The 21759-nt window shown below is 35.3% G+C and overlaps 1 protein-coding gene across 1 annotated transcript in view; it reads left to right on the top strand.

The window, feature by feature from the left end:
- The window catches only part of LOC145992352 (sodium channel protein Nach-like), a 303927-nt gene extending 287231 nt beyond the window's left edge, over positions 1-16696 (top strand). Inside the window, exons 3-4 of the mRNA XM_083128732.1 lie at positions 16381-16434; positions 16620-16696. Of these exons, the coding sequence (XP_082984858.1) occupies positions 16381-16434; positions 16620-16696 (131 nt within the window). The remainder of the gene's footprint in view (positions 1-16380; positions 16435-16619) is intronic.
- The last annotated feature ends 5063 nt before the right edge of the window (positions 16697-21759 follow it).

The following is a 21759-nucleotide window of genomic DNA, read 5'->3' as shown; positions in this document are numbered from 1 at the left end:
TGTGTGTGCAGAATGCGCAATACACTTCGCTGACTCATCCCAGCATCCCTGGCAATTTCACGGGAGCTAACTTGCGGATTCACAGCAACAGCGGCGAGAACATTTGTTGCACCTGCCTCACCTGTAGTTGGCTTGTTCCGTACACGTGCTCGTGGTGTTACACTTCCGGTGACTCTTAATTTAATAAATAACTTACCAAACAGACGTCGAGATGGCTGTCGTCTGTCCTGATATCTCTCTGCGTACCCACGGTAGGCTTCTGAGGCATTCTTTCGGCATTCCCCATAAATCAGGATCATGTCCGCTTTTTCTATGTTTGTGAACACCATAATCTTAGCTCTTACCACTACGACTGCTTGCTATGAACTAACACGATCTCGTGGACCTGCTATCAAAACTTGCTCTGCGTAAAGGCAGTTCTGTCAGGCACCTGAGAAGTCTTACATGCCGTGGTACTGACGGTCAAGTGGGCCACTTGTTAGTTTGCTTACATATTTTCACATGGCAATATCTTCGTTCCTATGTGCAGAAGATGCATGAGACCAACGGTGTTGTGTTTCTCTGCGTGTGCTCTTTTATATTATGCATGTTATTGTATATCGTTCCATTTAAAAATAATATGACTTTGCTCCAGATGCCGCATTTGTCGATATTTTTCGACCCACCCCATACCTCCGATTTACTAGCCCCATTTGATATTATTGTTTCCCGCAAACCTCACATCGCTACTGTTTCTGGTTTCTTCGCTATTTCAGGTGGTACTTTTAGGTGCCTCACGCGGTATATACTTATATTTTGTTACGTAGCTCTTTAAAATGGTTATGTGGCAAAGCAGCCTACGGCTGAACTTCGCCCGCTAAATAAAGGGATTATTATTATTATTATTATTATTATTATTATTATTATTATTATTCTGCTCTAGACGCCTGACGGTACTTGTAAATACCAAATTGAAATTTAGGCCTAACTTTGTTAATATCTTGAGAAAATATTACATGCTTTGCACATATTAAAAGCATGCCTCCCCGATGGAGCACTGGTAGCGTCGTCGCCTTGTAATCAAGGGGTCCCGGGTTCGATACCCGGTGGAGGCACATAGTGGTTCGGATTCCACTTTAAACTGTAGGTCCAGTCCCAATTATCCTTACTGTGCATAAAGTAGACTTGAAACACCAACTCAACCCAACATATTAAAAGCAGAACCAATGAAAAATCATGGAACAGTTTTCATGCTAAATATTAACTCAAATCTTCATAGAAAATTTTCCTTGATAAAAGGCTGCTGTCAGGCAAAAAACAAAAGCAAGCATACAATGAATGTAATCAACGGACCGAAAGAAAACATACGTAAGTATTGTACGCAGAATTACCTCAAGGATTTTGAAAAAACTGTGTGTCTAGAAAGTGAGTACTATAATGCTGGTAAATTAAAATACTGTCAGTAGTTTTAGAGATAAAAAGTATTTTATGTAATGTTTTATGTTATCGGTTAATTCTTAACTTAGTTTTCCCATTGACGTTAGTCTTTTTCATATATAATAACATAATGAAATTGAAGAAAAAGTACTTGCTTGATGTGCTAATTGAATTCTGAGAGTCATTGAGACGGTACATGAGATGGGAGGATGTCACGAAAACCCCATACACTTGGCCCAAACATCCCAAAATACGAACTTAAAAATTTTTACTTTCCGAACGGCCGTATTCCACTCTTAACGGTGAAAGCGCTGATTGGAGGGCTACAGAAGAGGAATTTTCTAATTACCAACAACTATAAGAAATATAAGAAAAATAATATAAAATAAAAGTAAAATAAATTCAAATTTGAAAAATGCAATTTTCTATGTGATATCAATTTAATTCAACTTCAGTGTGTAAATGACCACACACAAAATAATTTGAATAATTATCTTGTAGTACTGTGATACGCTTTCTGGACCAACCTCGTATGTATATCACAAAATTTCAGAATTTTAACTCATCCTTAATTATCATTATATGCCCTTCGTAAGTGCAAATTAATAGGTAGATCTGATTTTCATTACTTACTTCATACTGATCTTAATGCAAGAGTGCTCTAAAAGTACTGATTTGATAAGACGTCAAAAGGGTAGGTCAATAATGTTTCAAGTTTCCCCTTTTGTCTTTAAATTGGATAGCAACTTTGTTCTATAACCTTAACAACGGTAGTTATCATGACCAGTACACACCCAGAATTCCCACTCCTGGCAGAAAGAAAACAATAACTGAAATTGTTAAACGCTGCAAGTGCTAAAAGAAGTCAAACACCGTTTTCCACGTTAAACTTTGCAATGTGCCATGCTTTATAATGTGGTAAACGTGAAAAGTGGCTAGTAGCCCTCTAAGTAGTTCAAAGATCGTATAAAGAGGTAACTAGTGTGAACGTTTTTACGCCTTACAATGTTTACCACTTCTAGTCCTCAATTAGTACACGGATACATGCAACGTTATACTGAGCAACCTTTGCTTATATTCATGGGATGGAAAGGTACTAGGAAATACTAGTAAACATCTTTATTATAATAAACACATTACAGTCGTGCCACCAACGTGCAGTGTGAATTTTCTTGTATTATTTTTTCATAAATGGAGAAGGAGATGAACCAAAATCTTTCTGATCTTCTTAATAACAGCTGATATTTAAATTTCAAGAGAACAAACTTGATTATTTTCATCTGAGAATACGTTCTTGTAACAACACCTCCGCATATTCAAACACGATGATTCACAAATGGAGGTAAATGTTAAGGCTACAATCTTCATATTTGCCACAAGAAAAAAATACCAGATGTTCTTCAACTCAAAGTATATATGTAACAAAATGTGGTGGTTTTATAACTCGAACAAATATAATAAGTCAACTTCTGTTGTGCATATCTATGCAACTCGAGAAACACTCTAGCATGTATTGTCTTTACCGCCTACGAGCATTCCAATATAAAACATGTGCCCTTGACGCAAGTTTGAAAGTAAAAATACACTATCCCACACATCAAAACTGGGATGTAAGAAACGTTCAATAACAATTAAGTTAACTTCGAACATTACAGGGTGTTCTGGACTAGTTTCAAGTCCTTATTATATGAAAAAACAAATTTTCACAGTAATGGCTCGCCTGCTATCGCTTTCAAACCAAGTTGTTGAGATCGAGCGTTTCCAGATCTTCCTCGCAACACACAGTGAACTCGGTAGCACGCTTTAAGTACTAATCGCGAATAAGATAGATCTACCAAACGTGTATGTTATTATGAGCTCACGCAACACTTGAAGATAAAACCCAGCTTACCTTCATGGCGTGGTGGGGAGTTGAAGGACTGTGACTTTACATACCTTTGAATCTCGTATCGTATTTCCAGTCTTCCAGCTAACGTGCCATATCTGACGCGTAAATTTAATTCTTAGTAGTGTAATTGATGATAGAACCAGGACCACTTACAAGTGTACAAATGATGAGCTCATATAATTAAACAGCCCGATTTGCCCACACTTAAAATTATGCCAAGATGCCCTTATTCCCCAATTCTTCAAGTGTGATATGCTCTTAATTCTAAGAATTTTGAATCCTAGTGTACAAATGATGAGCCCCCTCAGATTGATTTGCCCAAACTTACAAAAGGCACTTCTGTCAGATTGTTGTCCATAAATTTGTTAAAAATATGCCCCTCTTGATATTTTTTTTGCCCACACCTAAAACTAGGCCCCCCTCACCCACACCCACCCACACATATTTACTTTCGGTCCACTTCCGGTTCACTTCCGGTCCACTTCCGGTTCACTTCCGGTTCACTTCCGGTTCACTTCCGGTCCACATCCGGTCCACTTCCGGTTTGCCTACTTCCGGTCCACTTGTGGCCTATTTCTGGTTTATTTATATTGCATCATGTTTTGCAACAAATTAATAGACATGTGTTGTTTTCTGATTGGTTGCTTATGACATAATGTAATGATGTGTTATATTCTGATTGGCCTATTGTTTCAGATGTTTTCAATGCGGTCTGTGCTTAGGCTATATAAAGAGATTTTGCATTGCATATCAGCCAGTATTGTGAGAGTTGTTGAAGAGTAAGGGTGTGTTGTTGCAGTGCTGATCATATTTTTTTAAACACAAAAATATTGCAAATTTGTATAAATTGAATTACAAATCTATTTGATTTAATAGACAGAATTTTTGACAACCTGTCATAGGTTTATTAAGTATAGAGTTTTGATTTGAACCCCAAGAAATTTTATATAAATACCAAAGCCAAAAATATTAACACACATACACACACACACACACTAAATATACAAAACACACTGCTGAACCCAACTGATATTTTTTTATTAAGCATAGAATTTTGATTTGAACCCCAAGAAATTTTATATAATAAACATAACAAAATTCTAATATTTATTTTTGTTTAACAGGAACAACAAGTTCTGAGCACATAAGCAGTTTCTGAGGAATACAAGGCAGCAGCAGCAGCAAGCAATTAATTTATAGAAGGCAGTGTGTATCATATCTAATTGCATGGATAATCTTGACACAGGATTTTTTGAGAGAAGATGTATTTCAAAATACATACAATCTAAGTCACTTGTTGATGATTTAAAGCTTAGATTATGTGGCCTGTCCGAGTATGATCTGTTTGCTGTGCAGAATGAAACTGAAATGCAGTGGGTGCTTGCCAGTAACAGGCCATTCAAATGCCTCTATCTCAACTTTATCAGTGAGTTTGAAAGGCTTGTATACAACAAGTACAAGAGAATTGTTGGATTGTTTGTTAATTTTTTTACAGACAGGTGCCATTATAATTTAAGGTTGAAATTGTTTGACAATTATTGGTTCAACAATTGCGATGAGCATTGTTTTGAGTATAGGATGGCCATGATTGCATCTCAGAGTTTAAATTGGAGACATTATAAATATTCAAATAAAATTATTAACAAGATATCTAAATATAAGAAGATTGAATTTGTTACAACTGATAATGGGAATTTGTACAGTGGTGAAGATTTCAATCCAAAGTTTGTATCTTATTCCAACTATATATATTTGAATCAGCTTGTCATGTATTTCATAAGGCAAAAATTTAGAGATTGCACTTATGATTGTATTGTTGAGGCACTGGGGCAGAATAATTTGCATAATATATGCAACTGTGGGAGAGTTTTGTCCAGCCTCTCAGTGTGATTTCAGGCACAGGAATTTGGCAGTTGGGAATCAATCCGCAGCAGGCAGCCCTGATTATTTCAGCAGAGACAGCAATTAAGGTAAATAAATATTTGCTGCAAGTGTAATTTAATTCTCTTCTCATCAGTGTAACACATTTCCTGTATTATGCAGTTCCAAATCCCTGCCGCATCAGTGCTGCAGCCAGGCTCGGGTCTGTATGCAGGAAGAGGCAAGACATTTGTTTGAAATCTGTTTTGAAGCCTGTACCTATTCACAGCACAGCTCTGTCAGAGATAGGGACAATGAGTAATATCTGTAATTAATAATTCAGTAATCATTTCTAACAAGTTTAATTTTCAATAGGCTCTTCTCATCAGTGTAACACATTTCCTGTTTTATGCAGTTCCAAATCCCTGCATAGCAGTGCTGTAGCCAGGCTCGGGTCTGTATGTAGGAAGAGGCATAGTTGAAATCTGCTTGGGTATAATTTTTTGAAGCCTGTACCTCATCACAGCATAGCTCTGTCAGAGGATAGGGACATTGAGTATAAAATCTGTAATCAATAAGTCAGTAATCAATTCTAACAAGTTTAATTTTTAATAGGCCCTTCCTGTCTTGTTTTACATGCAGTTCCAAATCCCTGCCCATCAGTGCTGTAGAAATATCAGCCAGGCTCGGGTTTATGTGTGGGAAGAGGCAGGATATTTGTTTGAAATCTGCTTGGGTATAATTTTCTGAAGCCTGTACCTCATCACAGCATAGCTCTGTCAGAGATAGGGACATATTTTTCAGGCTCTCTTGTTACAATCTTGTTTCTCTCTGCATCACTATAATAATATCTGCCACATGTTCTATGATTATATGCTCTAACAACTTCAATGAAAACATATCTGTAATCAATTCTAACAAGTTTAATTCTTAATAGGCTCTTCTCCTCATCAGTGTAACAAATTTCCTGTCTTGTTTTACATGCAGTTCCATCCCTGCCCATCAGTGCTGTAGAAATATCAGCCAGGCTCGGGTCTGTGTGTAGGAACAGGCAAGATATTTGTAGTTGAAATTTGCAAGCAATAATCTGGATGTATGAGATGTTTTATTGATTTTATGTTTCTATATTTTTCAGGCTCTCTTGTTACAATCTTGTTTCTCTCTGCAACATTGCCACCACTATAATAATATCTGCCACATGTTTGATTGTTTGCATTGCGGGATTGATTCCCACTGTACCAACCTATGTATGTATTATTGGGAGCTTAGATAATTGTTCCCCACACCTGCATGTTTTATTCCAAGAGGTTTTGTCTAGGCACAGTGCAAGGCACTTACTGCTGCAATTTCTGAATTTTTACCTCAGAAAATACAGAACAAGCTTATTCAGGCATTTGTGCTTTATATACCCAAAAAGATCCGGGTGGAAATCATCTGCACTGAACAAGTGCCCATCATCTGTGGTCACAAATTCAATATTCATATTAAACAGATTGGGATTGGAAATTATTCTGTTCAAAAATTTAAAATGCACCCAATTTAAGCTCTGATCAGCCATGAGCTCTAAATCATAATCTTCATACCCATCACAACAATTGCTGTACCAACATTCATCAAACAATTTCAACCTGCAGAAATAATAATAGCTCCTAGTGTGGTGATGCACAAACAATCCACAAATTCTCTTAAACTTGTTGTACATAAATTTTTCAAACTTGCTTACATCCTTCAGTGACAAGTATTGAAAATTCTTGTCACTGTTAAGAACCCAGTGCATTTCAGTCTCATTCTGAACTGCAAACAAATTATACTCGGACAGGTTCAGGAACCTAAGCCTAAAATCTTGAACAAGTGATTCGGATTTTATGTATTTTGAAATTCCCCTTCTGTCAAAAAATTCTGCATTATGACAAGCTTAGTGGCAATGTGAACAATTCCCTGTCACATTGGCATGTATTTTGTATGTTGTGCGCTTCAAGTGACAGGAATATGTATTCATGCTCACAATTTTTAAATTTTTGCCTAAACATATACATTAGAATCTCACTGAAATTTGTATATTTTGAAAATTTGTTCATGCCTGGCTTAAAATCTTCAAGTCGATACAAATTGCCCTCATCTGTGGTGACATATTCAATATGATTCAGGGGTAGAGGTACAGAAATTCTGTTGGTGATATTATAGTGGATCCAGTTTAGACTCTGTGGCATAATTATGTCCATTCTGTACACAAAACAATTCTCATTGCAATTGTTGTACCAGTAATCATCATACATTGCAAATCCACAATGCCAATAATAATACTCTACAGAATAATGCACAAAAAATCCAACAATTCTTTTGCATGTATTGAACATGGATATTTCAAATCTTATTAGGGATTTCAGGGACAGGTAGTGAAATGCAAAATCACTTGAAAGCACCTATTGCATTTCAGTCCCAATAGAGAATAGTTCATGCTCGGACAGATTCAAGAACCTAAGCCTGAAATTCCCAATAAGTGATTGTGATTTGATGTATTTTGAAATTGCTCTTCTGTCAAAAAAATTCTGCATATTTAATAATTACACACTGGCATGAATATGCAAGGAACAGAATCATGAAAACCCATTACTCAATGCATTCCGATACAGCCTCATTGTTTATGATTGTTGCAAATTTTGAGATGAAACTGTTTTTATGTGATTCAAGGCCCATCAAAGATATTACACAGTGAACAATTACAGTGTCACTTGTTTCATCCAAAACAATATTGTATATGATATGGGGTAATTTTTTCAATTTAATATATTCCAATCTGTCAAGTTGCATGAAGCACTCAACTGCAAGAACCCTCTCGGTGTTATTTTTTGCTGTTCTGAAAATGAGGTAGCATGAAACAATGGCATTTACAGATTCTGAATTGTATATAATTTTTGTAGAGAAACAATCAACATAGTTGATAGAGCTCATATAATTAGATTTTTCTGCTGAGGTCTTGGAATTTTTGATGAATGCATATCCTATATTCTCTATGTATTCATATGTGATGATATTATCAGGAGCTTTGTCCTGAAATTCTACAAAATATATTTTTGTTGTTCCTACAAGGGCCATAACATAAAAATCATCATAGTACCCAACCTCAGAGTATACATACCTGAGCAACTGATTGTATTTGTGGGTATTGAGCTTGAACAGATTGATCTTATTTTCTGGGGGGCTCACAATGTTGTCACAGAACCTGAGGATCCCATCACTGCTCAGGGATGTGCTTAGCTCAGGTCTGAAAATCGTGTTGACATAACATTTTGTACCTTTATTTGAAATTTTAACAACAATTTTGAAATCTACAAGGCTTATCTCTGTGACATAATTTCCCAGGATGCTGACAAGTTGTTGATTTGTATTCAATGCATCTATGATGCTCACTTGCATAATTTGTGTGGGGACATATGGGTTCTCTTCAAAACAAACAGTTCTGTGATTAAAATTATCTGAAAAATCTCTTGCATTTGTTTCATATATACTGTAGACAAGATACTGATTGTTTATATATTTTACAATATAATCTTCAGACATCTTGCAAGTGGGGGCCACAGAATATCTATGGGTTATATTTATATCTAGGCTTTCACTATTCTGTACAGTCAATATGTTGGGAACAAAAAATTCATTCTATACCTTCAATCCTGTGTCTGCTCTATTTCTGCACTCCCTGCTGGCCCTGCTGTTTCTGTTGTTTCTGCTGTGTCTGAAAATATTTTTAATGTAAATAATTGTTTCCCACAATTGTTTCCCACAATTGCATCTTCTGCTAAGATTATTCCCACCTAGAATTTTTGCAATACAATCAGAATCACAATCTTTGAATTTTTGTCTTATAAAATACATTATAATCTCATTCAGGTATATCTGTTTAGAGTACCACACACAATCAGGATCAAAATCATCCCCACTATACAAATGGCCAGCATCTGTTGTGACAAATTCAATATCATTATAAATTGTAGGTATTCTAAATTTGTAATGCATCCAATTCAAGCTTGGATATGAATCAATCCTCATCCTATGCTCTGAAAACAAATTGTAGCAATTTCCCCACCAGTGATTCCTAAACACTTTGAGCATGAAATAATACCCGTAATCATCTGTGTAAAAATTCACAAAATATCCAGCAATTCTGCCATAATTATTGTACACAATTTTTTCAAACTTGCTTATATATTTAATGCATAGGTAGTGAAAAGGCAATTCACTGTTAAGCATCCACTGCATCTCTGTTTCATTGCAAACTGCAAACAGGTTATACTCAGAGAATCCAGATAATCTGATTGATATTTTCCACTATTGTTCATATATACGTTTATATTACGGATGCATTACAAATTTAGAATATCTACAATTTATAATGATATTGAATTTGTCACAACAGATGCTGGCCATTTGTATAGTGGGGATGATTTTGATCCTGATTGTGTGTGGTACTCTAAACATATATACCTGAATGAGATTATAATGTATTTTATAAGACAAAAATTCAAAGATTGTGATTCTGATTGTATTGCAAAAATTCTAGGTGGGAATAATCTTAGCAGAAGATGCAATTGTGGGAAACAATTGTGGGAAACAATTATTTACATTAAAAATATTTTCAGACACAGCGGAAACAACAGACACAGCTGGGCCAGCAGGGAGTGCAGAAATAGAGCAGAAACAGGATTGAAGGTATAGAATGAATTTTTTGTTCCCAACATATTGACTGTACAGAATAGTAAAGCCTAGATATAAATATAACCCATAGATATTATGTTGCCCCCACTTGCAAGATGTCTGAAGATTATATTGTAAAATATATAAACAATCAGTATCTTGTCTACAGTATATATGAAACAAATGCAAGAGATTTTTCAGATAATTTTAATCACAGAACTGTTTGTTTTGAAGAGAACCCATATGTCCCCACACAAATTATGCAAGTGAGCATCATAGATGCATTGAATACAAATCAACAACTTGTCAGCATCCTGGGGAATTATGTCACAGAGATAAGCCTTGTAGATTTCAAAATTGTTGTTAAAATTTCAAATAAAGGCACAAAATGTTATGTCAACAAGATTTTCAGACCTGAGCTAAGCACATCCCTGAGCAGTGATGGGATCCTCAGGTTCTGTGACAACATTGTGAGCCCCCCAGAAAATAAGATCAATCTGTTCAAGCTCAATACCCACAAATACAATCAGTTGCTCAGGTATGTATACTCTGAGGTTGGGTACTATGATGATTTTTATGTTATGGCCCTTGTAGGAACAACAAAAATATATTTTGTAGAATTTCAGGACAAAGCTCCTGATAATATCATCACATATGAATACATAGAGAATATAGGATATGCATTCATCAAAAATTCCAAGACCTCAGCAGAAAAATCTAATTATATGAGCTCTATCAACTATGTTGATTGTTTCTCTACAAAAATTATATACAATTCAGAATCTGTAAATGCCATTGTTTCATGCTACCTCATTTTCAGAACAGCAAAAAATAACACCGAGAGGGTTCTTGCAGTTGAGTGCTTCATGCAACTTGACAGATTGGAATATATTAAATTGAAAAAATTACCCCATATCATATACAATATTGTTTTGGATGAAACAAGTGACACTGTAATTGTTCACTGTGTAATATCTTTGATGGGCCTTGAATCACATAAAAACAGTTTCATCTCAAAATTTGCAACAATCATAAACAATGAGGCTGTATCGGAATGCATTGAGTAATGGGTTTTCATGATTCTGTTCCTTGCATATTCATGCCAGTGTGTAATTATTAAATATGCAGAATTTTTTTGACAGAAGAGCAATTTCAAAATACATCAAATCACAATCACTTATTGGGAATTTCAGGCTTAGGTTCTTGAATCTGTCCGAGCATGAACTATTCTCTATTGGGACTGAAATGCAATAGGTGCTTTCAAGTGATTTTGCATTTCACTACCTGTCCCTGAAATCCCTAATAAGATTTGAAATATCCATGTTCAATACATGCAAAAGAATTGTTGGATTTTTTGTGCATTATTCTGTAGAGTATTATTATTGGCATTGTGGATTTGCAATGTATGATGATTACTGGTACAACAATTGCAATGAGAATTGTTTTGTGTACAGAATGGACATAATTATGCCACAGAGTCTAAACTGGATCCACTATAATATCACCAACAGAATTTCTGTACCTCTACCCCTGAATCATATTGAATATGTCACCACAGATGAGGGCAATTTGTATCGACTTGAAGATTTTAAGCCAGGCATGAACAAATTTTCAAAATATACAAATTTCAGTGAGATTCTAATGTATATGTTTAGGCAAAAATTTAAAAATTGTGAGCATGAATACATATTCCTGTCACTTGAAGCGCACAACATACAAAATACATGCCAATGTGACTGGGAATTGTTCACATTGCCACTAAGCTTGTCATAATGCAGAATTTTTTGACAGAAGGGGAATTTCAAAATACATAAAATCCGAATCACTTGTTCAAGATTTTAGGCTTAGGTTCCTGAACCTGTCCGAGTATAATTTGTTTGCAGTTCAGAATGAGACTGAAATGCACTGGGTTCTTAACAGTGACAAGAATTTTCAATACTTGTCACTGAAGGATGTAAGCAAGTTTGAAAAATTTATGTACAACAAGTTTAAGAGAATTTGTGGATTGTTTGTGCATCACCACACTAGGAGCTATTATTATTTCTGCAGGTTGAAATTGTTTGATGAATGTTGGTACAGCAATTGTGATGGGTATGAAGATTATGATTTAGAGCTCATGGCTGATCAGAGCTTAAATTGGGTGCATTTTAAATTTTTGAACAGAATAATTTCCAATCCCAATCTGTTTAATATGAATATTGAATTTGTGACCACAGATGATGGGCACTTGTTCAGTGCAGATGATTTCCACCCGGATCTTTTTGGGTATATAAAGCACAAATGCCTGAATAAGCTTGTTCTGTATTTTCTGAGGTAAAAATTCAGAAATTGCAGCAGTAAGTGCCTTGCACTGTGCCTAGACAAAACCTCTTGGAATAAAACATGCAGGTGTGGGGAACAATTATCTAAGCTCCCAATAATACATACATAGGTTGGTACAGTGGGAATCAATCCCGCAATGCAAACAATCAAACATGTGGCAGATATTATTATAGTGGTGGCAATGTTGCAGAGAGAAACAAGATTGTAACAAGAGAGCCTGAAAAATATAGAAACATAAAATCAATAAAACATCTCATACATCCAGATTATTGCTTGCAAATTTCAACTACAAATATCTTGCCTGTTCCTACACACAGACCCGAGCCTGGCTGATATTTCTACAGCACTGATGGGCAGGGATGGAACTGCATGTAAAACAAGACAGGAAATTTGTTACACTGATGAGGAGAAGAGCCTATTAAGAATTAAACTTGTTAGAATTGATTACAGATATGTTTTCATTGAAGTTGTTAGAGCATATAATCATAGAACATGTGGCAGATATTATTATAGTGATGCAGAGAGAAACAAGATTGTAACAAGAGAGCCTGAAAAATATGTCCCTATCTCTGACAGAGCTATGCTGTGATGAGGTACAGGCTTCAGAAAATTATACCCAAGCAGATTTCAAACAAATATCCTGCCTCTTCCCACACATAAACCCGAGCCTGGCTGATATTTCTACAGCACTGATGGGCAGGGATTTGGAACTGCATGTAAAACAAGACAGGAAGGGCCTATTAAAAATTAAACTTGTTAGAATTGATTACTGACTTATTGATTACAGATTTTATACTCAATGTCCCTATCCTCTGACAGAGCTATGCTGTGATGAGGTACAGGCTTCAAAAAATTATACCCAAGCAGATTTCAACTATGCCTCTTCCTACATACAGACCCGAGCCTGGCTACAGCACTGCTATGCAGGGATTTGGAACTGCATAAAACAGGAAATGTGTTACACTGATGAGAAGAGCCTATTGAAAATTAATTTTGTTAGAAATGATTACTGAATTATTAATTACAGATATTACTCATTGTCCCTATCTCTGACAGAGCTGTGCTGTGAATAGGTACAGGCTTCAAAACAGATTTCAAACAAATGTCTTGCCTCTTCCTGCATACAGACCCGAGCCTGGCTGCAGCACTGATGGGGCAGGGATTTGGAACTGCATAATACAGGAAATGTGTTACACTGATGAGAAGAGAATTAAATTACACTTGCAGCAAATATTTATTTACCTTAATTGCTGTCTCTGCTGAAATAATCAGGGCTGCCTGCTGCGGATTGATTCCCAACTGCCAAATTCCTGTGCCTGAAATCACACTGAGAGGCTGGACAAAACTCTCCCACATTTGCATATATTATGCAAATTATTCTGCCCCAGTGCCTCAACAATACAATCATAAGTGCAATCTCTAAATTTTTGCCTTATGAAATACATGACAAGCTGATTCAAATATATATAGTTGGAATAAGATACAAACTTTGGATTGAAATCTTCACCACTGTACAAATTCCCATTATCAGTTGTAACAAATTCAATCTTCTTATATTTAGATATCTTGTTAATAATTTTATTTGAATATTTATAATGTCTCCAATTTAAACTCTGAGATGCAATCATGGCCATCCTATACTCAAAACAATGCTCATCGCAATTGTTGAACCAATAATTGTCAAACAATTTCAACCTTAAATTGTAATGGCACCTGTCTGTAAAAATATTAACAAACAATCCAACAATTCTCTTGTACTTGTTGTATACAAGCCTTTCAAACTCACTGATAAAGTTGAGATAGAGGCATTTGAATGGCCTGTTACTGGCAAGCACCCACTGCATTTCAGTTTCATTCTGCACAGCAAACAGATCATACTCGGACAGGCCACAGAATCTAAGCTTTAAATCATCAACAAGTGACTTAGATTGTATGTATTTTGAAATACATCTTCTCTGAAAAAATCCTGTGTCAAGATTATCCATGCAATTAGATATGATACACACTGCCTTCTATAAATTAATTGCTTGCTGCTGCTGCTGCCTTGTATTCCTCAGAAACTGCTTATGTGCTCAGAACTTGTTGTTCCTGTTAAACAAAAATAAATATTAGAATTTTGTTATGTTTATTATATAAAATTTCTTGGGGTTCAAATCAAAATTCTTTGCTTAATAAAAAATATCAGTTGGGTTCAGCAGTGTGTTTTGTATATTTAGTGTGTGTGTGTGTGTATGTGTGTTAATATTTTTGGCTTTGGTATTTATATAAAATTTCTTGGGGTTCAAATCAAAACTCTATACTTAATAAACCTATGACAGGTTGTCAAAAATTCTGTCTATTAAATCAAATAGATTTGTAATTCAATTTATACAAATTTGCAATATTTTTGTGTTTAAAAAAATATGATCAGCACTGCAACAACACACCCTTACTCTTCAACAACTCTCACAATACTGGCTGATATGCAATGCAAAATCTCTTTATATAGCCTAAGCACAGACCGCATTGAAAACATCTGAAACAATAGGTCAATCAGAATATAACACATCATTACATTATGTCATAAGCAACCAATCAGAAAACAACACATGTCTATTAATTTGTTGCAAAACATGATGCAATATAAATAAACCAGAAATAGGCCACAAGAGGACCGGAAGTAGGCAAACCGTAAGTGGACCGGAAGTGGACCGGAAGTGGACCGGAAGTGGACCGGAAGTAAATATGTGTGGGTGGGTGTGGGTGAGGGGGTCCTAGTTTTAGGTGTGGGCAAAAAAAATATCAAGAGGGGCATATTTTTAACAAATTTATGGACAACAATCTGACAGAAGTGCCTTTTGTAAGTGTGGGCAAATCAATCTGAGGGGGCTCATCATTTGTACACTAGGATTCAAAATTCTTAGAATTAAGAGCATATCACACTTGAAGAATTGGGGAATAAGGGCATCTTGGCATAATTTTAAGTGTGGGCAAATCGGGCTGTTTAATTATATGAGCTCATCATTTGTACACTTGTAAGTGGTCCTGGTTCTATCATCAATTACACTACTATTCTTCTCCATGGCTTCACAGTTGAAGGACAATAGAGGACTAAATGTTGTAAACATTGTAAGTGCCAAAAGCGAAAGTGTTGGGAAATCGCATCGTTCCGTACAACAGCCAATAAGAACGTTCACACGAGTGACCTCTTTACACGCCCTTTGAATTACGTAGAGGGCTACCAGCCACATTTCACGTTTACCACTTTATAAAGGATGGCACATTTCACAGTTTAACGTGGAAAACGGTGTTTGATTTATCTTGGCACTTACAGTGTTAGACGAACGCTAATACCAAAGAATTCCTACCTCCCGACGGTAATCAAATACCACCTTGTGCTCCATCTTTCTCGCGGGAACCCAAGTATTTTCACTATTTTTTGTAAAACACTTTTGTCAACTGCCAACTGGCATTCCACTGAATTCTTTTCATACATACATTTACATTAGTAAGTGTATTAAGGATCCCTGTGTATACTTTGAAATTTAGTATTTTTTTAACAATCACTTTTCGTAAATGCATACAAGAGAAATATGCTGAAGATAATTTTACATCATTTTTGTGTTCAGTTTGCGAAATCCATTCAACACAAATGTTACCCGAATTGTCCTTGTACGTACGCCGACACAAAATGCTCTGTATATATTTTAAGAAACGCAAGACTTGTTAAATTTAGGTCCGAAACATCTAACAATGATGTTTAATTAACAGTGAAATTAATTTTATCATCTAAATAACAGACGTATAAGACGTAACGTCAGAGCTTTTGGTTTTTCATGTAGAAGAGCCATTGCTATCTAGCAACCTCCTCACATATTAATGAAAGCAGGGACGACTGTGCTCAGCATTTACACTCCACATATAGTAAAATCTCTCAGCATAAGGTATATATACGTATTCGTTTGACCTTCCTTAAATTTTTATCTTATCCTTTCTTCATATGTGTAAATACACTATATTAGATGAACCTTATGACAATACTGTCATATCATTCTCCACGAGATGACACCAAATATTTTTTTAAGATTTATTATGTATTTTGTGTGATACTTAGTGTAGATAAACATTGATAAATGTCTATGTTATTTAGTTTTAAAGAGTGTTTTGACTGCTTTCTTTATTCACAATTTTGCTCTTAATAAGGATTTTTTATTTGCACGCAGACGGTGTAAAGTACTGCAGTTTCGAAGACGCCTCTTGTGCAGATGCTGCCGAAGGTAGGAATTTAATGCAATACAGACAAAGATATTCAACTGTATTCAAAAGTGAAGAGTTCAACTAAATTTAACATTATATTTGTAAAATGTGGTGATGGTATTTTCCCTTCATCTGCTATATGTTTATTTCGGTTTAATATTTAATTATGTTGTTTTATGCTATGATATTTTATATTGGTTTTCAGGACAGATGAAACCCATACCACAACAGCCCTTCAGGGTAGTTGCAACCCGTGGCACAACAACCCTTCAGGGCAGATGAAACCCATGCCACAACAGCCCTTCAGGGTAGTTGCAACCCGTGGCACAACAACCCTTCAGGGCAGATGAAACCCATGCCACAACAGCCCTTCACGGGCAGTTCCTAGCTACCGACGTTTGGCCTGACTCCCACACGCCTAACCGTAGGTGATTTATCATCCAATGTGTTGCTGCTTACTTGTTGTCAGCACTATGAAAACTTAGTCGATGTTGTAGGTACCCAATACTGGATTACGGTACTCATTCGTAGCTATCGAATTTCCTCATGATGGTGGGTGAACACAGATCTCATACATAGCAGACATTTCAGGAGAAAAATATGTCATACTTCCCAAAGAGATTCGAACCTACGCACGTCCGCTAGCCGAGTCAAGAGCCTGATCCCTTAGTCTGCCAGGCTACGGTACGGAACTCAATGTACATTACTCATACACAATTAAATATTCCTAACATATATTTTTCTTACTCCTAAGCACCAACTTATCATATTGGTCATTTTTGTTTTGTAAAATGTCATATTATACTAAATAGAATGATTTAGCAAAACCTAAAAATAATTTATGGTAATCCATTTTTTGTTTAGTATGTTATTTGTAGATTAGAAAATTGTGTTCGATTTTGATTTTATAATCCAAATTGGTAGATGGATAATATCTTATATTTGATAGAACTTTGTCCTATTTTAGCATAATTTTAAATATTACTTGTACGAAACCAATAAAATTAGAAAGTAGAGTCATTAGTCAATGATTCGAGCATTCTTCTTTACTGCCTCTCTAGAATAATGTCTCGAATTTGTTATTTTGTACTCACTAAGAAAATTACTTGTATCTAGATAAGTGTGACAAATACTTATTAGACGATGTAAGGAGGTTCCTCTCGAGTAGGAAACTCCCACGTTCGTCTTGTCATGAGGACTGGGTATATTTTAGATTTGAAATTACTATCTAAAATTCCCCTCGGTTACTGAGGTGCAGGGACGGCCAAAAGGGTGGACGCGAGTAGCCATCCGCCCACCCAAAATATATCTGCCCACGAGTTTCCTAACCCGAACAAATTCAGTAAATATTTACACTGTAGGAAAGTGTGAATATTTCAATAAATAAGTATTTTTTGGTCTTTATATATACGTATATATTTATACTTTTCAATATTATCGATACCAAGAATGTTCACAAATTATCATCTAGGAAAAACATTGATATACATTGGAAGAGCAAGTTCATTTAAACTATTCTTTTAACTTCCTTAACTGAATTATACGAAAGCAAGAATGTGTCGATACCCGGACGAGTCACATAGTGGTTCGAAATCCACTTTAATCTGAAGGTCCAGGCCTGGTTAGCCTTACAGAGCATAGAGTGGACTTAACACACCAACTAGCCTAATAAATAAAGGTTTCATGTCGGGAATAATTCCGAAAAAGCTGAATTTTGGTCAGATATTAGAACACTACTAGTAGTGCTAAATCCCAAAAGTGCTTCACCACCAGCGTCCCAGAACATCAATTTCGTAGACTCTCAATTATTGGCTTATATCTCCGTAACTAATAGTTGTTGAAAGATAATCTTTTCTTAGTCTAAATCCTCATTAGATGGGTTTCAAAAACCATTCTGTTCAATATTTCAATAATGTTGGTGGTCTTGCAATATTTTAAAAAATATTCTTTAAAGAGTATTTTTTTTTTACTTTCTAAAGTTTTCATCTTGTAAGTTTTGAACAAATGAAATGACAAGAATTTTTTTCCAATAATAGTTGTAGTCTAATTTATAAGCTTTAAAACAATATAAATTTTAATGTATTCTAATGAAAGATACACCATAAAATTTGTCTCCAAATGGAGGACAGTACCACACACGGGTGGCATTATCACAATCAGTTAAGTCTTGAATCATTGACTACAAGCAAATCAAAGGACTTTGGTAGAATTAATTGTTATACCACTTAAGACACGTTCAGTGGATTAGCCAATCACCATCTTCGTGCTGACGGCCGACATCTTGAAAAGTGTCCTCCATATTGGATATTTTTGATTTTATATATCTTGGGAAGGGTTGCACCTGTCAACTTCCGTTTTCTTTTTCAGAAATGCTCCAAGTAGTGTAATCTTTCAAAATACGTATATCAACAAATTGATTTCTGAAGAACATAGATAGTAGTTTTGTAGAAAACTCAGTATTTGCATATACTATTTTATATGAATAACTGCTAGTTGAAAGTTTTATTAATTCTCGAACCAAACATTATTATTTTATATTTTATAAGGTTACGAATTGTTGGTTAGAAAACTTCAGACGAACTAAATCCTTCTAGTACTATTTTTATAGTTATAAATTTACCTAATATAGCATTTTTAAGAGAAATACAGTTTATATACAACCCCATTTAATTTTTAAGATAGGATTGAAAGAATAGTATTAAATAGTATTGAACAAGTTGAGTTGAAACACATATTTATTGAAATATGGCGAACTAGGTATGAGCAAAATTGTTTTCTCTACACCTCTTAATTACTGAGGAACAGGAGGTTACGGAATTTTGCAAGGATCGGTCATTGATGAGGCAATGGTAGTAGCCTGTAGTGTATACCAGAGAAAAGTTATATCTCAGAGTCAAATCGATACTTCACTTTTTTAATTCCATATATATTCCATTTAAATAGTTATCACCAATACTCCTTTGCACTGAGACTCAGGAAAAAGTATTGTATTTTCAAAAATGTTGATGTTTTAGTCAACGTCTAACATTTATAAAATTTCATTATCACTTAAAGGCACTGCTGTTATTATAACATTTTTCATTCAAATTGAAGCGTGAAGTATTTTCTAAAGGCTGTAAAAAATGTGTGTCCTTCCCACTGCTTCTACTAAAAAATCTTAATTAAAGCAAATTGATCTTTTTGTCCATATCTATGGTTTATTCGATGCCAAAACATGACAATAAAACTTGGTAAAGTGAAGCAACTTACATATTAAAAACGTTTAGCCCTAAGTGACACACGGTATTCATACAGCAGGGTTGCCAGCCCTATAACGAATGTAATATGTAAGTGCTTAAAGTTGAAATAGAACAATTCATAACTTTTTTTTCCAATTATGGTGTAACTTTCATCTTAGGCTTGTTTTGAAACTACGAAGATATAGGTTTCATACAAAATATATATTTACATGAACATATATAAATTTTCACTTCAAGGTCACATCATGTGAATTTTGCCTTGTAAATATAGATATAAGTATGCTCGATGTTGTGTTGAATAAATTATGTTACAGAATTAAATGCAATCTCCGTGTGTACCCTTCCCAATGGCACAGTGGTTGCGTCGTCACCTTGTAATCAAGGAGTCCCGGGTTCGATACCCGGTGGAGGCACATAGTGGTTCTGATTCCACTTTAAACTATAGGTCCAGCCCGATTAGACTATCTGTGCATAAAGTGAACTTAAAGCACGAAATCAATCAATCAATATATGTGTGTGGTGTATGATTCATTTTGGGATGACTTTGCAAACAAGAATAACAAATAATCTGACAGTAGTACGCCTTATTCAATGAAACACCTTCTATCCCAGTCAATGAATGGACAAAAACATCGAATGATCGGAATACTTGGATCTCCCGAAGATGAACTCCGATTTACGCCTATGGCCAGATAACACTGATGCCTACAGCTCTAACAAACGTTCAAGAATTACAAGCTTCTGAAGTAAGTGATTGTGTGTCGAATGAAATAAGTGGACAGAAGGAAGATGATTTAAAGAAATGCAAGCTGGATTCAGCACCGCTGAAGTAGTATTATTCTCTGGGCAAGATTGAAATATGGAGCATAATAAGAAGAAACAGACGATGATCGCAGTGGTATAGTCAAAATTGTAAATTTGTGTAACGGTAATGGGTAGCGTATCTAAGATGTATTGGGGAATAACCTGAAAGGGATTACAATATTATTTTTGGTAGAGACTTAACTTTTATTGAAGAACACAATCATGCACATAGGAAACAATAGAAAGGTTCAACGGAAATCTTGAAAAAAATATTGGAAGGTTTTTTTTTTGTTTAGCTTAGGATATTATTAGGTTATTCTGAATATTCTTTTCGCCGATTAAATACTTCTAGTAAACATTATTCGCTTATGGGATAGTACAACTGTACTCAATATTTTTATTCAGTCTGTTTTTCATTTATTCAACTTTTAATGCCTGGTACGAATTTTATTTTTGGTGTATTATTTTATTTAAAGCAGACTGGGCAGTAGTCTATCCTGTGTGTATTTTCAACATTTATTCACTTTAATGGACGGTTCTACCTGATTATATATACGTATTTTCATATAACCTGGATCAAAAGACGGTGAATTTAGTGTGTTGCACACAAACTACGACACTTTACGTTTATTTTTCATCCTTATATATACTTTCATATGGACTTCATTGTGCCAGTGTTATGTTAGAGTGTTTTGTGTTCAGTGCTACAATTTTCATCGTCACGTCAGTTCGGCCTTCCGTGATAAGTGATACGTTCAGTGTTCCTTATAGTCTTCACTCACGCGTTGTGGGCGGAGCGATAGCTCATTGTTCCGCGCCAGTTCTGACGTCACGGTGTTTATGTCTGATCCGATGACGTGTGTTTATAAACATTACTGGGAATGCCTTTTCAGCATTCTTTCACTCAGCGGATTCCTTGTATTATGCTCTGGTCTTCGTCCATTCATGCTGTAAGCATAGACCTTTGAATTGGACATATTTTTTATCTGATTTTCTCCTTATCTTTCCTCTACATTGTGCTGGTAAGTTTTGCTTTGTCTTGTGTGTGAGTTTTATTTTTTTCTGTAATAAACGAAACCTTTTTGAGACTGGATCGGCAACACAGAAAAGCTTCCTCGCATAGAAAAAATCAAAGAATTATTATTGGCCAGTGTGTCTTAGTGTACATCACATTCTTGAGGTACTCTGGCTTTCGAAAAGGCTGGATATACAAATAATGTGTTTTTAACAGAAGTTTACTTGTCCAGCATCATGAGTTGTATAAAGGAAGTAGGGGGAATAAAATATGAGAAGAGAGCGAAG

Source organism: Lepisma saccharinum, chromosome 9, assembly GCF_977018435.1.
Source record: "Lepisma saccharinum chromosome 9, izLepSacc3.1, whole genome shotgun sequence".
NCBI lineage: Eukaryota > Metazoa > Arthropoda > Insecta > Zygentoma > Lepismatidae > Lepisma > Lepisma saccharinum.
The sequence above is the reverse complement of the archived record's forward strand: the minus strand, read 5'-3'. Positions and strand labels throughout refer to the sequence as shown.